Below are 16,362 nucleotides of genomic sequence, written 5' to 3' on the forward strand. Positions count from 1 at the left end.
ATATTTTCAGTCCTTTTAAGTAAAATGAGATGTTTCAAGAAGGACAAAAATGGAATTTTTGTTTTGCCTACAATATTTTATAGCCTGAACGCTGAAATCACTGAAATATATCGGAGTATCTGCTAATCACCTGGAAAAGATTTTTTAAACCACTGACATATTATGTACGTATGATTTTAAAACGATGATTCTTATTAAAACCATCCGATGTCTCAGTCCGTTTATTGATTTGAATATGGACACCTCTAAATATATATAAAAAAAAAACTTGTTTCACAATCAGAGTACGAAATTATTTATATGGTTTTAAAGTGTCTAAAGATACGAGAACAAGGATGCAACTCTGAGCGCCCCTTAAATTTTGGTTACTCTCCTTTACCTACCTAGTATTTCTCCTCTTTTGTTATTTGGGAAAATAGCAGTTATTTCCATCATCCTCAACTTTTTCCGTCATCTGCACCACATCAAATATATTACAAAAAATGTAATTCAAATTTATCGAAAAACAAACTTTAAAAAAAATTGCGTTTCATTTTTTTTATTGAAATATAAATTAGAATCCCAAAAATAGTATTGACATAGAACTTTATGCTTTTTGGTAAATACTTCTTATTGGGATTAATAAAACCATCTTGAAAGGGTGAAATGTAGAGTTTTCACTTATTGAAATAGGATCTAGTACTTGTATTGCAATACTATACTTTGGACAAAATTCTGTTATAATACACGCGAAAATTCTATAGTGAAATAATAAAATGATAATAACAATATCAACACTTATGTAAATACCGTCATCGTTATCGTTAGACCTTTGTAAATTCAAATTGAGAAATGTTAGGATTAAAACAGATTTTTATTTTGAATAATGATAATGCGAAGGAATCTCTCGCTATAATTATACGACCAGCTAAATGTTGACAAACAATGAGAATAATATTGTTCTGTTATTAAATTGTATATCCTCAGACAGACCTTATAATAAATATTATGACTGTCGGTCTAATTAGAGGCCAGACAGAAGAACGTTACGATTAATGAAATAATTATAAAATATAAGCGATGGAGTCAATTTACAATCATGTCAATGGCACTAAATATTCACGTGATGATCACAATTCCGTAACTCCGTAAATATCTGCATGACCCGACCGCGACTAGTGTGGCCGAATATGTCGAATCATAATTTTAAGAAATGTTTCGTTTAATATTATTACCAAAATATATCGCCATTTGAACTATGTAAATGTATTTATTTACGAAACAGACAAAACAAACTAATTATGTCTTCTTGTATCAAAGTTCGCGAATAAACCTAATTTATATCACATAAAATGTCAAAATTTTATGACCTCATGGACAATTACGAGGCGGATATCCCAACAGGTCAGCATCCGGGCCACCCTGATCATCACGCTTTACTGACATGTCTAGGTGACAACAGCATGGGTTCTACACCTGACTGGGTACATTTATTAATAATATCAACTGGTCCTTTCAAAATTCCTTTCCCTTAATAACGCATTGCGTATTTCTAGCTTCTTATATATACATACACACACACACACACACACACACACACACACACACACACATATATATATATATATATATGTATATATATATATATATATATATATATATATATATATATATATACATATATATATATATATATATATATATATATATATATATATATATATATATACAAATATATTTATATTTGTCTATTTGACAATAAAAGCTGGAAAGAAAACAAACCGAGAATAAGCTACGAGTAATCCCAATAAGCAAACAAAAAATTAAGTATTTTTTTCTCATGATCAAATTCTTATGACCATTGATACACATTTAATCCTATGTGGATCATATAGGATCCAAAACCTAGCTCTTCTGTCGTCTTCTAGCTCCTAAGCATCTTCCTGAGTCAGCCTGCGCCCGGCAGTTCAAACGAGAACTACGGATGAATTGTCGGCGGTAGACGCCCTGGAAATGAGGTGCACTTGACTGCGAGAGGATCGGAGAACTATCAAAACCACATATGAACGTTGGTTTTGGAAACAATAAATTAATAAAAATATTATAATTGTACTAAATGAACAGAATTCCATTGTTGATTACATTTCACGTTTGCACAAAATAAAATGATTGTTTCGTAAGAAGGGGTTGTTCTATTTTCCCAAGGATTCAAGAGTGTTGTTATATTTTTAATTACTATAAATGATGTTTCAATTAACAATTAGGTAATACGATGCATTGGAATAAAAAAATATCTGCGAAAAAGCGCAGGCAAACGTCAAACCATAACCACGGTTAAACGTTTCAGTATAGGTATTTGGGAATCGGACTTCTTAGTTGTTTTTTATTACGACCTAAAATAACAAATGAATTCAAGTCAAAAAATAAATACAAAATAACAAAGAACATCGTAATCGAAGAAGTTAGTAGTAATAATAATTATCCGTAACAATTATACTAATTGTCAAATGCCCTGGCAGTCCCTCCCGATGTGGAAGATAAATGGTATGTCTGAAACACTTCCCCGGGTCTTGAAGTGGGTATCTACTCGTACATACATATTATTAACCCTATATACTCGAACCTGAACATACACATATTCCGTAATCTTCTATTAATTCCTCCCAGTCACTCGCCTCCTATACCCATTTTCTATCCGCCCACATCCACAATAAATGCTATATATATATATATATATATATATATATATATATATATATATATATATATATATATATATATATATATATTATATATATATATATATACATATATATATATATATATTATATATATATATATATATATATATATATATATATATATATATATATATATATATATATATATATATATATATATATATATATATATATATATATATATATATATATATATATATATATATATATATATATATATATATATATATATATATATATATATATATATATATATATATATATATATATATATATATATATATATATATATATATATATATATATATATATATATATATATATATATATATATATAAATATATAAATATTTTTTTTAATTATAAAATTTATTTATTATAATATTTACTCTAAAATAAAATTTATGACTGCTTTCAAAAAAACTCATGATGTTGACAAGGAAAGAGAAGAAATAAAATTCACTTTTTTGGAATTTGAATTTTGGAATAAAAAATAACCTACGTTAAGATAAATTAATAACACCTAAAAATCCAAGTATAAACATGAAAGTATTATTTAACTTAACGCTATAATTTTTCTTTTAGGTTAATTATGTCTTAACCTAAAACGAAAAATACATATCTCTCCAAAGGTACAAAACTTCATAGAATTAAACAGGCGTAGTCTATAAAAATCAGTCTTTAATAATAAGAGCTACGAGTAATATAATTTTAGTTTAGCAAGAAATGAGGAGTAGGAACCCGAGCACAGTTTGACATTTGATTAGACGAATTAAACTTCATTAATGTTGAAATTGTGTCGGAAAATCAATTGGCAGGCGATAGACAGTAGACAGTGCGTCCTGATAACTTCACTCCGTGAGTAAGTCTCCCACCAAGTTACATCATACACGATGACTCGACTTAAATCTTATATCGGAAGGGTATATTCTCAAACTTTCGAATCATAACATTTAAACAAATATATTAAACTGTTATTTTTTAGACAAGTGATATAAATATTATCGTTTGCAAAGACCCATCAAACCACCTGATGTTTGATGGCGGAGCTCATATTTTACTAAATACTTACACGTATCTGAATAATCCCATAAATCATTGAAGCTTTACATGATTAGTGAAAGCAGTTAATTTGAAAGCTGATATCTTACCAGATATTTAAAAATATATAAATACACAAATAATAAAAAATACTCAATACATTTAACGCTATTTACATCACATAAAAATGTTTATTATGACTCGGCACAATCCATCGTTATGTGAAATCTGTAAATAAAAGTAAATGAATATTTTAAAATTCATGGAACTTTTCTATACTCGAGTTTTTATTATTCTTCATCGACTTACAATTTTATTAGTAATTTACTTCCGTTTTTCGAAACATTTCATATATTTTTTAATTGTACAATTTCAAAAATATAATTTTCCATTGGATTCCATTTTTCCCTTTTGATTTGATGTCCTATTTACCCTAGTTTTGATCAGTATATTTTATAATATTTATACGTGGGCTGTTCCGAATGAACAGGTAAATAATTGTGGGATACTCTTATCTGGTGGTTCTATTGCGTTGGCGGGTTGTTGTGTCGATCATTGAACCAGTTACCCTATATCTTCCTAGCGTCGCGGGACGACTTGATCGATTAAACACTCGCCACATTCCTTATACGAAGGATTTGAACCGTTCAAGAACTCGCGCCTTGAACAGTTGTGCGAACAACCCTTTCAAAATAAGTATTTAAAGCGTACGAACGGGACATTTGTTACATGACCACCGACATGGCGAATAAAAAATCCGCACTTTTCAGAAATTAAATGCGCTCCTCCCAACCTACCCCTACTCCGAGTGAGCTTAATTTGAATGGTTTCATGAAAGTCGCCATTTACAATGCAAACATTGGTTTCGTGCTGACAATTTCCTCTTCGGATACATTTGAGTAGGAAAAAGAGTGTTAACCTAATCGCGTGAGCATTTATTAAATGCGCTCCTCCCAACCTACCCCTACTCCGAGTGAGCTTAATTTGAATGGTTTCATGAAAGTCGCCATTTACAATGCAAACATTGGTTTCGTGCTGACAATTTCCTCTTCGGATACATTTGAGTAGGAAAAAGAGTGTTAACCTAATCGCGTGAGCATTTATTAAATGCGCTCCTCCCAACCTACCCCTACTCCGAGTGAGCTTAATTTTAATGGTTTCATGAAAGTCGCCATTTACAATGCAAACATTGGTTTCGTGCTGACAATTTCCTCTTCGGATACATTTGAGTAGGAAAAAGAGTGTTAACCTAATCGCGTGAGCATTTATTAAATGCGCTCCTCCCAACCTACCCCTACTCCGAGTGAGCTTAATTTTAATGGTTTCATGAAAGTCGCCATTTACAATGCAAACATTGGTTTCGTGCTGACAATTTCCTCTTCGGATACATTTGAGTAGGAAGTCGCCATTTACAATGCAAACATTGGTTTCGTGCTGACAATTTCCTCTTCGGATACATTTGAGTAGGAAAAAGAGTGTTAACCTAATCGCGTGAGCATTTATCAAAAATTATTTAAAAGAAAATATTTCATCAACGTTTCTGTGATTCAATAAATCGCACAAATGGTTTACCGTCAGAAGACGGGAATAAACAAATTCCACAAAATCTAAACATTCTATCTGATTATACTATAAGCAAATATGATTGTGGTGTATCAATATTACATCTGCCATAATTATTCGTAATTCAAGTGAATTCTAAACACGAAAGATTGATTGATAGAAATAATTTATGTATCTTAAAATGCCTACTGACGCAAATTAAATAATGGTTAATAATATCATTAGAATTAATTTTAGTTAGCCGTTACATATTGGGGTAGTAAATAAGAAAGTTCACTAAAATTATTTAATTTGGAGTCTGAATTACGAATCTGATAATTTTGTTAATCATGTACTATCTTTTTAAAATTCAACTAACTCGCGTTGAAAGTCTGTTTGTACATACAGAGACTTGGCGGGTTATTTACTTTTAAAATAAAATAATTCAAAATTTTCAGAAAAAAAATGACAGGATAATGGAATAGATTTTACAAATCTCAAAATTCAAACAAAAATCTAATAAGACAAATAAAGCGCAACTTGCATCTAGCGGTCCACTATCGCCGCCTGTCATATGACAATTGCTACGTACGCGACTTATGCTACCTGTTGGTGAGTTCAATAAAACTTAAGAGAGGCGTTCTATTTATTGCGTTTTTAGTGTACTTATCATATTCGAGAAAGAGTAAAAACTTCAACTTGTCGAGGAAAGCAAATGAAGCGAGAGCTGACAGTACAAAAATATTTATACGAGTATGTTTGACCTGACATTGGTACTCTTTATACGAGTATGTTTGACCTGACATTGGTACTCTTTATTTTCTATATGTGGTAATTGTGGACTTCGTGAAAAGGTATAAAATATTTATACGAGTATGTTTGACCTGACATTGGTACTCTTTATACGAGTATGTTTGACCTGACATTGGTACTCTTTATTTTCTATATGTGGTAATTGTGGACTTCGTGAAAAGGTATAAAATATTTATACGAGTATGTTTGACCTGACATTGGTACTCTTTATTTTCTATATGTGGTAATTGTGGACTTCGTGAAAAGGTATAAAATATTTATACGAGTATGTTTGACCTGACATTGGTACACTTTATACGAGTATGTTTGACCTGACATTGGTACTCTTTATTTTCTATATGTGGTAATTGTGGACTTCGTGAAAAGGTATAAAATAAAAAGGGCGAAAAGACTTCAACCCTTTTGACCGCATGGCGTACGACAAGCAATCGACGTTTCTATATATAATTAAATAAAAGGTAATTTATTCCAATCTATAATGTATTCCTTTTCTATTTAATCGAGTATGATCGGCAATGATCATTAAAAACTTATACATCCTTATCTTATCAGTTACGATGATAAGGGCGAGTCGGAGAACCTGTGATCAATAACCGATTGAAGGACCTCCCTCCTCCCCATCAGATACCAAACTTCCCGCAGAATCCAATGTAAAGCCTCATTATGGGCACATTATTACTTACTATCTTAATCACATTTACTACTCAATATCTTGATACGGCCACTTTCCTATCATGTTCTCCATCAAATTATTTGTTAATAGGAAAACGGATTTGACCACATATTGTTATTTGGTGATTGCGATGGTTTAGTTTTCTGAGAATCATAAGCTATATTCTCTTCTTATTAAATAGGAAAATGACACAATACGCCTCAAGATTTTGTTTGATCAAGATTTAATTTAATTCATATTGTTAATAATACAACTCAAATGCGGGTTTTGGGGGTTAACATAGCAATTACGAGCAAATCTCTTAATTACCAGATATATCAACATGTTTAAAGAATTGAGTCAGATCAGTGAAAATCTCGATTTACAAGACGCTTTCGGAAGTTTTATATATTTTTATTAAAGCAGATTTCTTTTGATAAAATTTTCTTAGTCACGATTATTTTAACCATTCTCAAAACTATTTTAGATTTTTTTTCTTTGCACGTTAAATTATTTTGAGTTGAAACCTATATTATTATTAATATTCTGTGGTCATATTAACTTTACTAACAGTATTAGATTTATTTCCCAAATAATATAGTATTTCGAAAATAAATCTAATACTGGAAGTACTTGACAAACAAGTAGTTAAAAACTGGATTTATCTAATATAAATAAAGGGTATGTATACATTTTATATCTAAAGGGTGGGTTATACATTTGAAATTTGAATAGGCTATAGAAAATATATGAATATTTTTTTAAAAGCATGGTTTTTTAAAAAGATTCCACCAATATTTTATGAAAGGGTATTGATATACCATCTGAAAATATACGGTACATAATGACACAGTATTTTTGCTTTAATCAAAATGTTTATTATTTAAATTCAAACAGTAGAGAAATACTTTTTAAACTCCTCATGAAAACATGACTAACTGCTGACTTCTTTATTCGCTGACAAACGAGTGGCCTTAAGTTAACCCTTCCAGTGTTATATTCTAAAAAAACGGTGTTATACATATTTATAAAACAATTACGTTAAATGTACTTGTGTTTAAAGTAAATTAATTTGCCGACTACCGATTATCTAGCCGTAGTAAGGATCATCATCATATCTGTTGAGATATTACAAAAAAATATTATAAGGCATCGATTAATTTATGTTCTATTTTTTCTTTCAAAACAAGAAAGATTAAAAAAAATTGTTTCTTCTCAATAAAATATTTATATTGTAATTAAACATTTGTATCCAAAATAACAAACTCTGACTCTTTAATTGTCTTATTCTTTTCGGTTTCACCGATATTACTGACAGTGAGAAAAAAAGAAAAAATATTCCGGCAATACTAGTTATAAGAAAAGGCGGTAAATTTACAATCCGAACTACCCCTTTGGAACGTGACTATCCGAGAATACATATGCATTACATAAATTGTTATATAATAAAATGTTCGTACTATGTACATAACATGAAAAAGTTGAACTTGTACGCTTACAAAAACTACAGAATATCACTTTTTCATTAATTTTATTAAGTCTCAATGATAAATGAAATATGAAATGTAATTTACAAACTTGCCTCCAAGGGCCTTTTTTGAAAACGGGATTCGACTCCTTGACGAGTTCACTTACAAGTCATTACCAACATAATTATTCCTTTGTTCAGTCTTATTTTGTAATCCGTATATGTTAAACATTAAATTTACACGTAATTTATATTTGCGAATCTCATATGGAACGACAAAAACAATTTATTACGTGAAACATGTTCCGAAAACCCTTTTTTATAACAAAACGAATAAAAATAGAAAAAAAACCTTGAAACTTCATGAAATCTTAAGATTATTTGTGTTACTTTCACGAGAACCTGAAATAGAGCCTGAAACTCAATGATAACCACTAAGGGGAAGATTGCCTCCTAAAAACATCCGTCATTTTATCAAACGTGTGGATAAACAGAGATTTTTTCTTTGTCTTGTTCTTATACCATTTAACCATAAATTATTTTCTTTTCCATTTTTAAATTGAATTCATTCAATAAAAAAAACATCGCCCAAATTCAACCATAGTGGAAAATAAAATTTTATATGTTCCATAATACTGAATTGTAAAAATTATTTATGTCCTCTGATATGTTTTCGAGACAACTTATTTTGTAAAACAAACTTCCGTCACATGGAAAAAATCACTTTAAAAATAATTTTATAGGAATTGCCAAGCTTTCATAAACAATTTTAATAAATAAAATTTTAAAGGTAGGTATTATTATTTTCTGTATCTAAAGTATTATATACTTTCGAGTCGTGGGATATAATAAATTAATAAAATACGTTACTATTCATGTCAATTATGGTTAAGGTTTAGTGTATCTACGATATTTATAAATGAGTTTACATAAAGTTTTTTTTAATACCATCTGCCCTGTAAAGATAAGACTAATAAAAATGTACTGTCATTGCACTAATCCCTAAATATCGTAGAACATGGCGTTCAAAGTATCATTTTTGTCTCTCTTCCCAGAATTCCATATTAATTTTCAATATTGATTGATGGGAACAGACACGATATGATTCTCGATGAAAACAATATTCCAAATCGAAAACAGACTCATTATATTGCAGAAGAAACCCTTTTATTAGAATCAACAGGCGTGTGCGTAGATAACGAATATTTACGCTGTAAAACTGAAACACGCTATACCTCTTCAAGTAAATGTTCTCTTCGTTTAGAAAGGAGACTATGTATTGCTGTTAGCCTGTCTTTAAATGGTAGAATGATCGAGAAAATAGCATGCCCGCGCCTCCTAGTAGCGGAAAAACATTAAGTTTGTGTCAGTCTGCAAAAGCTTTTCACTCTCTGCGGTCGGTCTATTTCTCTCCTATCCGTATCGGTGAGAGAAAATCTTTGCGATTTTACATTTAAAAAAAGTTTGTCTAGAAACAGAAATCATTAAATGACAATGAAAAGTGGTGATGTTTCATCTGAAATTATCATAGTTCAATGACTGGTATTTTTTTGACAACTTTGTGTAGTGATTTTTCAAAAGATTTTTACGCTCAATTACACGATTTCAAAAATAGCTTTTACAAAACTATGATAAGTGCCGAAGTACTCATGTTTTAGAGCTGTGTAATATTTTCGACTAAAGTTAATACACGGAGATATTTATCAAGATATCGTCCCGTAGTTGAGCCAAAAGATAGACAAAGATTGTGACTAATACAAGAATACTTATTTTGAACATCGGAATTCCGAACGTTAAAGAAAAATTCATAAAAACCTGAAGCTGAAAAACATTGTTTTTAAAACCAAACCTAGATATAAAAAAAATTCATGGCGATGAGAAATCCCGGCCTTTAGTGCCGGGAAGCCAAATTCTCAAGTTTTTAGAAACAGCTGCATCCAAATTGAAACAATTCTTTACAAGTGCAGTGGCAAAACGATTCACTAGAAGTTTTATTCCAGGAAAGTGATCGGATGTAGTTATTGACTTATTCGATAGGTCCAAATAATCAACATTAATTCATTATTGTGTTGTTTTTCATTTTCTATCGATTCTGCTAACCTTTGTTGGCTTTGAGATAAACTTTCTTAATTACGGAACGTTGTTTACAGAAGTTCGTGTTATAAACGAATAAGTTTTAATTAAATAATATATTTACTTCGTAATATTAACTATAGTCGTTTGAAACGTTTTAGCTTTAACGTTGCGGTTTCAACTTAAATCATAGTATTTTATTGTATGTGTTTTCTATCCTTAAAAACATAAAAACAAAAATACATTTCGAGATCACTATTTCGACAACAGTGAGTCGTGCGTTATTCTATAATTTTTTTTCTCAAAAATAAAAAGAAAGTACGCCAGTGGTATATTTTAAACATGGTGAAATGCGCCGCTGACTATCTTTTGATAAAATCCAAATTGAGATAAATACTGACGAATTCGTCAAAATTGCCACTACGGAGATACCCATTCTGGTCATGGATCCCATCATTCCAGAGGATATCAAGGAGCACAGGCTGTTCGAGAGTTGGGGCAGTCCGGACGGAAACCAGTCCTCGACGGTGCTCCCGCTGGACATGACCTTTAACGAGAGCCACATCCTGTCCATAGTGGTGTACAGCGTACTGATGGTGGTGTCGGCGGTCGGGAACTGCACTGTCCTGGCCCTCCTCATCAAAAGAGACACTCCCAGAACTAGGATCAACACGATGCTGGTGCACCTGGCGATAGCGGACTTATTGGTAAGACCTGTTAACTTTCTTCGTCGGTTCATTTTGTTTTATCCCCTTCGTTTCAAACTGATATTAAGAAATGTTTGAGCTTATTCCTAGAACTTATATCGTGCCGTATTTCGTCGCAGCTTCTTCTCAGAATTAAAGCCAGATAATGGGCTTTGTGTAATAGGTACAGCCCGAAACTTAATAAAAAAGTAATAACTTCTCAATGTGCTAGAACCCTAAAAAATACAAAATTGTTTCTGAACTTCGTTATCTAAATCTAAATTCTACACACATTAATGTATTTTCAACGAAATTGTTCAGTGAGTAAATTTTTAATTACCATGATAGCATTAAACCATTTGTCGATTAATAAAATTAGATTATTGTAGAGAACAGTCATATATACAAGTCAACCTTCCTCTCCAAAAAAAAAACAACGTATGCTGACAAACTAACGAAACTAGATAATTGCATAGGTTCGTGCTGGATTTCATAGATGGCGTGTGGTGGCGATGATGGGCTTTGAGGCATTGATTGATTTTGTTTTGATTGTTGCATTTCTAAATAGGTATTGATTGTGTGATAATATCTAAACTGTATTGTGTGATAATTTAACGTCAGACGCATTTCAGATGTTCGATTTTTGTTTTTTTTTTAATGTCATAGAAAATTAACCCCGTTTTGAAAAGTCTTCCTCCGTCGATGATGAGTGATGATTGTGAGTGCCTTAGCGGAAAATAACACAAAAATTACACAAGTTTTGTCCAAAAATTACAAATTACACACAAGTTTCATCCTCATTTTTTGACTGAAAGAAGCTGAACCTTGAATTCAATTATGTTTTCACACCAGGTATAAACCTATACAACCACCAATATTTACGTTATTTGATATTCATTTTAGTAATTTATTGTGTACTTTTACTTAAAATTTTGTATTAACAGAAAGAAAATTACACAAATAGTATACTGTTTATTATTAAGGACAAATTAGCAAACACTAAAACCTATGTGTTGAATCAATTCCAAATAAACGAGTAATTTTGGCAATACATATATCCTTATGTTCCCTGTTCATCGTCTTGTGAGACAAGGGCAGGTAAATAAGAATAATAATATTATAAACGCATTCATTTGAAGATATAATACAAAACCACCGAACAAAAAGGTCAGTATTCAGTATTCATTAGTACTTTATTAGCTCATACTAGTAAAAATCGTTAAAAGTTTTTATGGAGAAATTCAAAATTCCTTTTTAGCTCAATATATATTACTATATAATGAATGTTATGTGGACATATTGATGTATATATTTCCATTTTTAGAAACCATTACCCCAAACGGAACCCCCATTTGGGAAAGCGAGGGATCAAATTGAATACTGTAATGAGATTGAAATCACTCTTATTTCAAATTAGACCACCAGAAAACCCTCGGGTTACCGTTTAGCTATAAATATTTTATTAATACTTCGTTCTAAAGTCCTAATTGGTTAAGCCAGTTTTATTTCAGTTCGTAATTTATTGACGGAAATAGTATTAGACGTTTTTCGCTCGAATAAATTATCAAGAAATGTTAAATTTATATCCGCTTTACTCTTAATCAAGCACATTTGATATCGATATAAACTAAACAGATTACACGGGTTGAGTTCAAACTACAGCAGGAGTCGGCAAACTTTTTTGTAAAGGAGAAGATCGTGAAAAAATTCGGCTCGGCGGACAAGAACTAGAGGATATTAGTTAAGGTTTTACTAATAAAGCAACACAAAAAAACATTTAAATAAATTCCAAAGCTGTGTTAATATTTATGCATATTTTTTATGCACTTTATGCTAAAAAACTTAAAAAATAATATAGAAAAACGAAAAATATTTACATTTACTAACTATTTTAAAATTTAAACACTTTAAAGTATGTTTTTTTCTGGATATACTATAGATGTAAAAAAGACGAATTATTTTATGAGAAAGTTAAATGTATTGCTTTGGCTATTTTCAGGGCTTACTGCATCCTTTTAAATGCTCACTTCATACAATGTGCACCATTTACCATACTACCCATGATTGAATATCAATACCATTTTTAATCTTATCACTTGTATTTTATATTTTTTTACTTACAATATACATGCAAAGTCAAGTATTCGCATTGTGATTTCTCAAAATATTGTTTTAAGTATTTTCACATAAAAAAGCGTTTTTAATACCGAGTTTATTCGATTTTTTAATTGTTGATGCATTTAATTGAGGAGACGTTTCATCATAAGCAGGGAATAAATGTGAATGATTCAATATCTTAACTTGAAAATAATAATTTTCATGTACAAAGTAAAGCCTACTTATCCGTGGTCGTACGCGCGAAAATCAATCGAACATTCTTCAATTTTCCAATCTTCGACATTTTTATAACTTTTTATTAAAGAAATTAATCTTTCTCGACTTCTTTAAATTACTCCCATTTTATTAAAATCATAATTGAATTTTACAAATTATACTTATAATTCAATATCTGGAATCGAACAAAGTAGTAAAATTTCAGAAAAGCTCACTTAAATCCTTGGGATCGTGAGGGGTTTATGAGCTACCCGCACTGATTCAAGGTCTCTGAGATGGACAGCTTTCCGTCCATGTGATTATATTACTCGTCTACCGAACATTTGTCTTGTGGAAGCTTCTTGTGGAAACAATCCGACTTCTCGTGATAAACTAACAAGACAAAAGTCCTGATACTGGATTACATGTGGCGTCATAAGATGACGCCTTTATGTTATTTGACGACATAAATGTTTTTTTATGTTATTTTATCTTAATTAAAAATTTGAGATAACAGTTACATAAATTCAATAACATTAACGAGTAGCACAAAACAGGTATTTGTACCATTCCAGTTACAAAATTTCACACTTGTAATTTAATGAAGAAAGGGAAGAGGAACGGGAGGGAGGAAAAGGGGAAAAGGCAAAGATCAAAGCTCATCATTTTCATCACAAAACATTGAAGCCGTTACAAGATAATACCGTGTATAATTTTGGATTAGGTAAGATTACTACTAAGCATGTTACATATATATGTCCGTATCAAGTATATGATTATTATTGAATTATTTTACACTATTTTAGTTACCCAAAAATAATCAAAATTGTCCCAAGCATTTTTTTTTCATTTTGTGAGTTAAAGTGTTTAAACGTTTTACTGGCGATACTTACTTAAAATTCTGTTAAGTGTAACTGAGAAACACCGAAATGTTTGTAAAAGTAAAAGTAAATATGTATTATATTTTATTTAGATACTTCTTAAAAATAACAGTCACATACAGAAATAAAGTAGGTTGTTTTTTATTAAGATATTTCAATTTAGATTTTAAATTCAGTGTCCTTGTTCGCTTGGTCACCAATTTCATGAAAATTTGTTCCGATAAAACGAGTTTGAAAGTTTAAAAACATTTTTATTACTCGTATACGAGTACGAGACCGATATTAAAAACACTCAATCTCAGTTATTTTTGTCAATTTTCCCATATTTATTTTGTAATCTTATCTTCAAAGAAATATACATAAATGTGTTTTTTTTAAATATAAGCTATATATCATTCCCAGTAAAGAATGATTTTCAAGTAGAAATAAGATGTAATCATATTTCACAGTTATGTGACAAATTGTTCACTCGTGGTCTCGTGGTCTGGAGCGGTGTGACCGCTCCTCACGTACGGCCGCTATTTATATTCCTCCGTTCCTGGTCTCCTGATTTATAGCGCCAATTTACAACCGAAAACTACCCCGTGCGAACATTTATTTTAAAATTTGGACGTAAAGTTTCACATTACCCACGACTCGAGCCTATCTGTGTACTGCCCCTAACAATTTTGGTTTACATGAAGACATCTTATGGCGGTAAATGGTGGCTATAACAAATTCAGATATGCAACCAAATCTGAAGAAGGACCAGTTTAGCCGATTGATTTGATTAGCTAATTTGGCTGATTCAAGCAATTCGATCAAATCGGTGAATTCGGTGAAATTGGTAAAATGTATGACAACATCGGGTCGTTACCACTTTAAACACAATTGAATAAAAATAATTTAGATGTAATATTATAACGAAAAACTATTTCAAACGATTTGCTTAAAACTAATCAATCAACGATGCGTAAAAATAATATGTAAAATGAAACTGAAATATGTATCCAGTACAATCGAAGCATATTTGATTATAAACCCCGCTCTCAAATTTGTTATTTTTTATCGTATTTTACTGTAAATTTAGCGAGGTATAATTTTATTAACATAAATTATGAGCGGTATTCAACACGAGAAACATAAGAGAATGTGTACTTTGAAGCGCTGCCAACGTAACCCCTGTGGAATTATGAAAGCACTTGTCAGAGGGGTCAAATTCTGAAGTCTTAATAACTAAGGTCTAAATTCATTTACAGGAATAATTACCCTCCAGTTCACACGAACAACTAGAGCTTTGATATTCTGGTAATATTGTTGTATGGTAATTAATTACTCTAATTTGGTAAATGAATATTAAACAATTAATCAACAGTGTCCATTGTTTTATCATTTAATAAACGTACCTAAAAATTGTTGTTAAATCTTAAGTGAGTAACAAGTCTGATGGAAACTACAATAGCAATCAAAATGTGTTTATGGTCTACTTTAGGCAAAGATATATATTTTTTAAACACATTTTCTGTTATCACTTTAATAAATCGAAATTTTTAATACATAAAAACCAAAAACTTTCATATACTTAGTCTCCTTTTTTAATTGGATTATAGCTATGAACGTGTAAAGTTTTTGACTATTTTATTAACTGAAAACTAACAACAAAATTATATTTTTTTTTTATAAATTCCGTTATTCAATATTTATTACATTTTGATAAAGAAAACAGATATATTCTTTTCTATCGTACAGGACTTACCGCAAGAAATATTCACACAGTTTAGAAAAGTGATTCTATGTTGACTAGACAGAAAGGTCTTGTAAGGATTAAAACTAAAACCAGTGGAGATTAATTCTAAGGTTTACTCTTATCCTAAACTACAAAATTTAGACTCAATGAGATTAAGTTCTCTACATTTTACAATTATCTTGCTCTCCAGCATTTATTTTCACATTTTTATTATTTTTTTTATAAATATAATATATAATATCAGATTCTAGTTATTTTTTTAATGAAAACCAAAAGAGAATTCAAATTTACAAATTTGTGATCTTTACCTATAGTTTTCATCGGATCATAAAATGATACAAAATTTTGAAACAAAAAAGAAATTGATTTATCAATCAATTTCGTCACAAAAAATATGAAAAAAAGGTGAAATTTGTTATAAAATTTTTAGAAAAAAATCAATTTATAC

At 30.3% G+C, this 16,362-nt stretch overlaps 1 protein-coding gene across 1 annotated transcript in view; it reads left to right on the forward strand.

The window, feature by feature from the left end:
- The first annotated feature begins 9,603 nt into the window (after nucleotides 1-9,603).
- Nucleotides 9,604-16,362, forward strand: part of AkhR (Adipokinetic hormone receptor) — a 39,646-nt gene continuing 32,887 nt past the window's right edge. Inside the window, exon 1 of the mRNA XM_088271189.1 lies at nucleotides 9,604-11,015. Coding sequence (XP_088127315.1) covers nucleotides 10,752-11,015 — 264 coding nt within the window. The 5' untranslated portion in view covers nucleotides 9,604-10,751. The remainder of the gene's footprint in view (nucleotides 11,016-16,362) is intronic.

Source organism: Brachycentrus maculatus, unplaced genomic scaffold (genome assembly GCF_059751285.1).
Source record: "Brachycentrus maculatus isolate JH-2025_06_01 unplaced genomic scaffold, ASM5975128v1 h1tg000421l, whole genome shotgun sequence".
NCBI classification, from domain to species: Eukaryota; Metazoa; Arthropoda; class Insecta; order Trichoptera; family Brachycentridae; genus Brachycentrus; species Brachycentrus maculatus.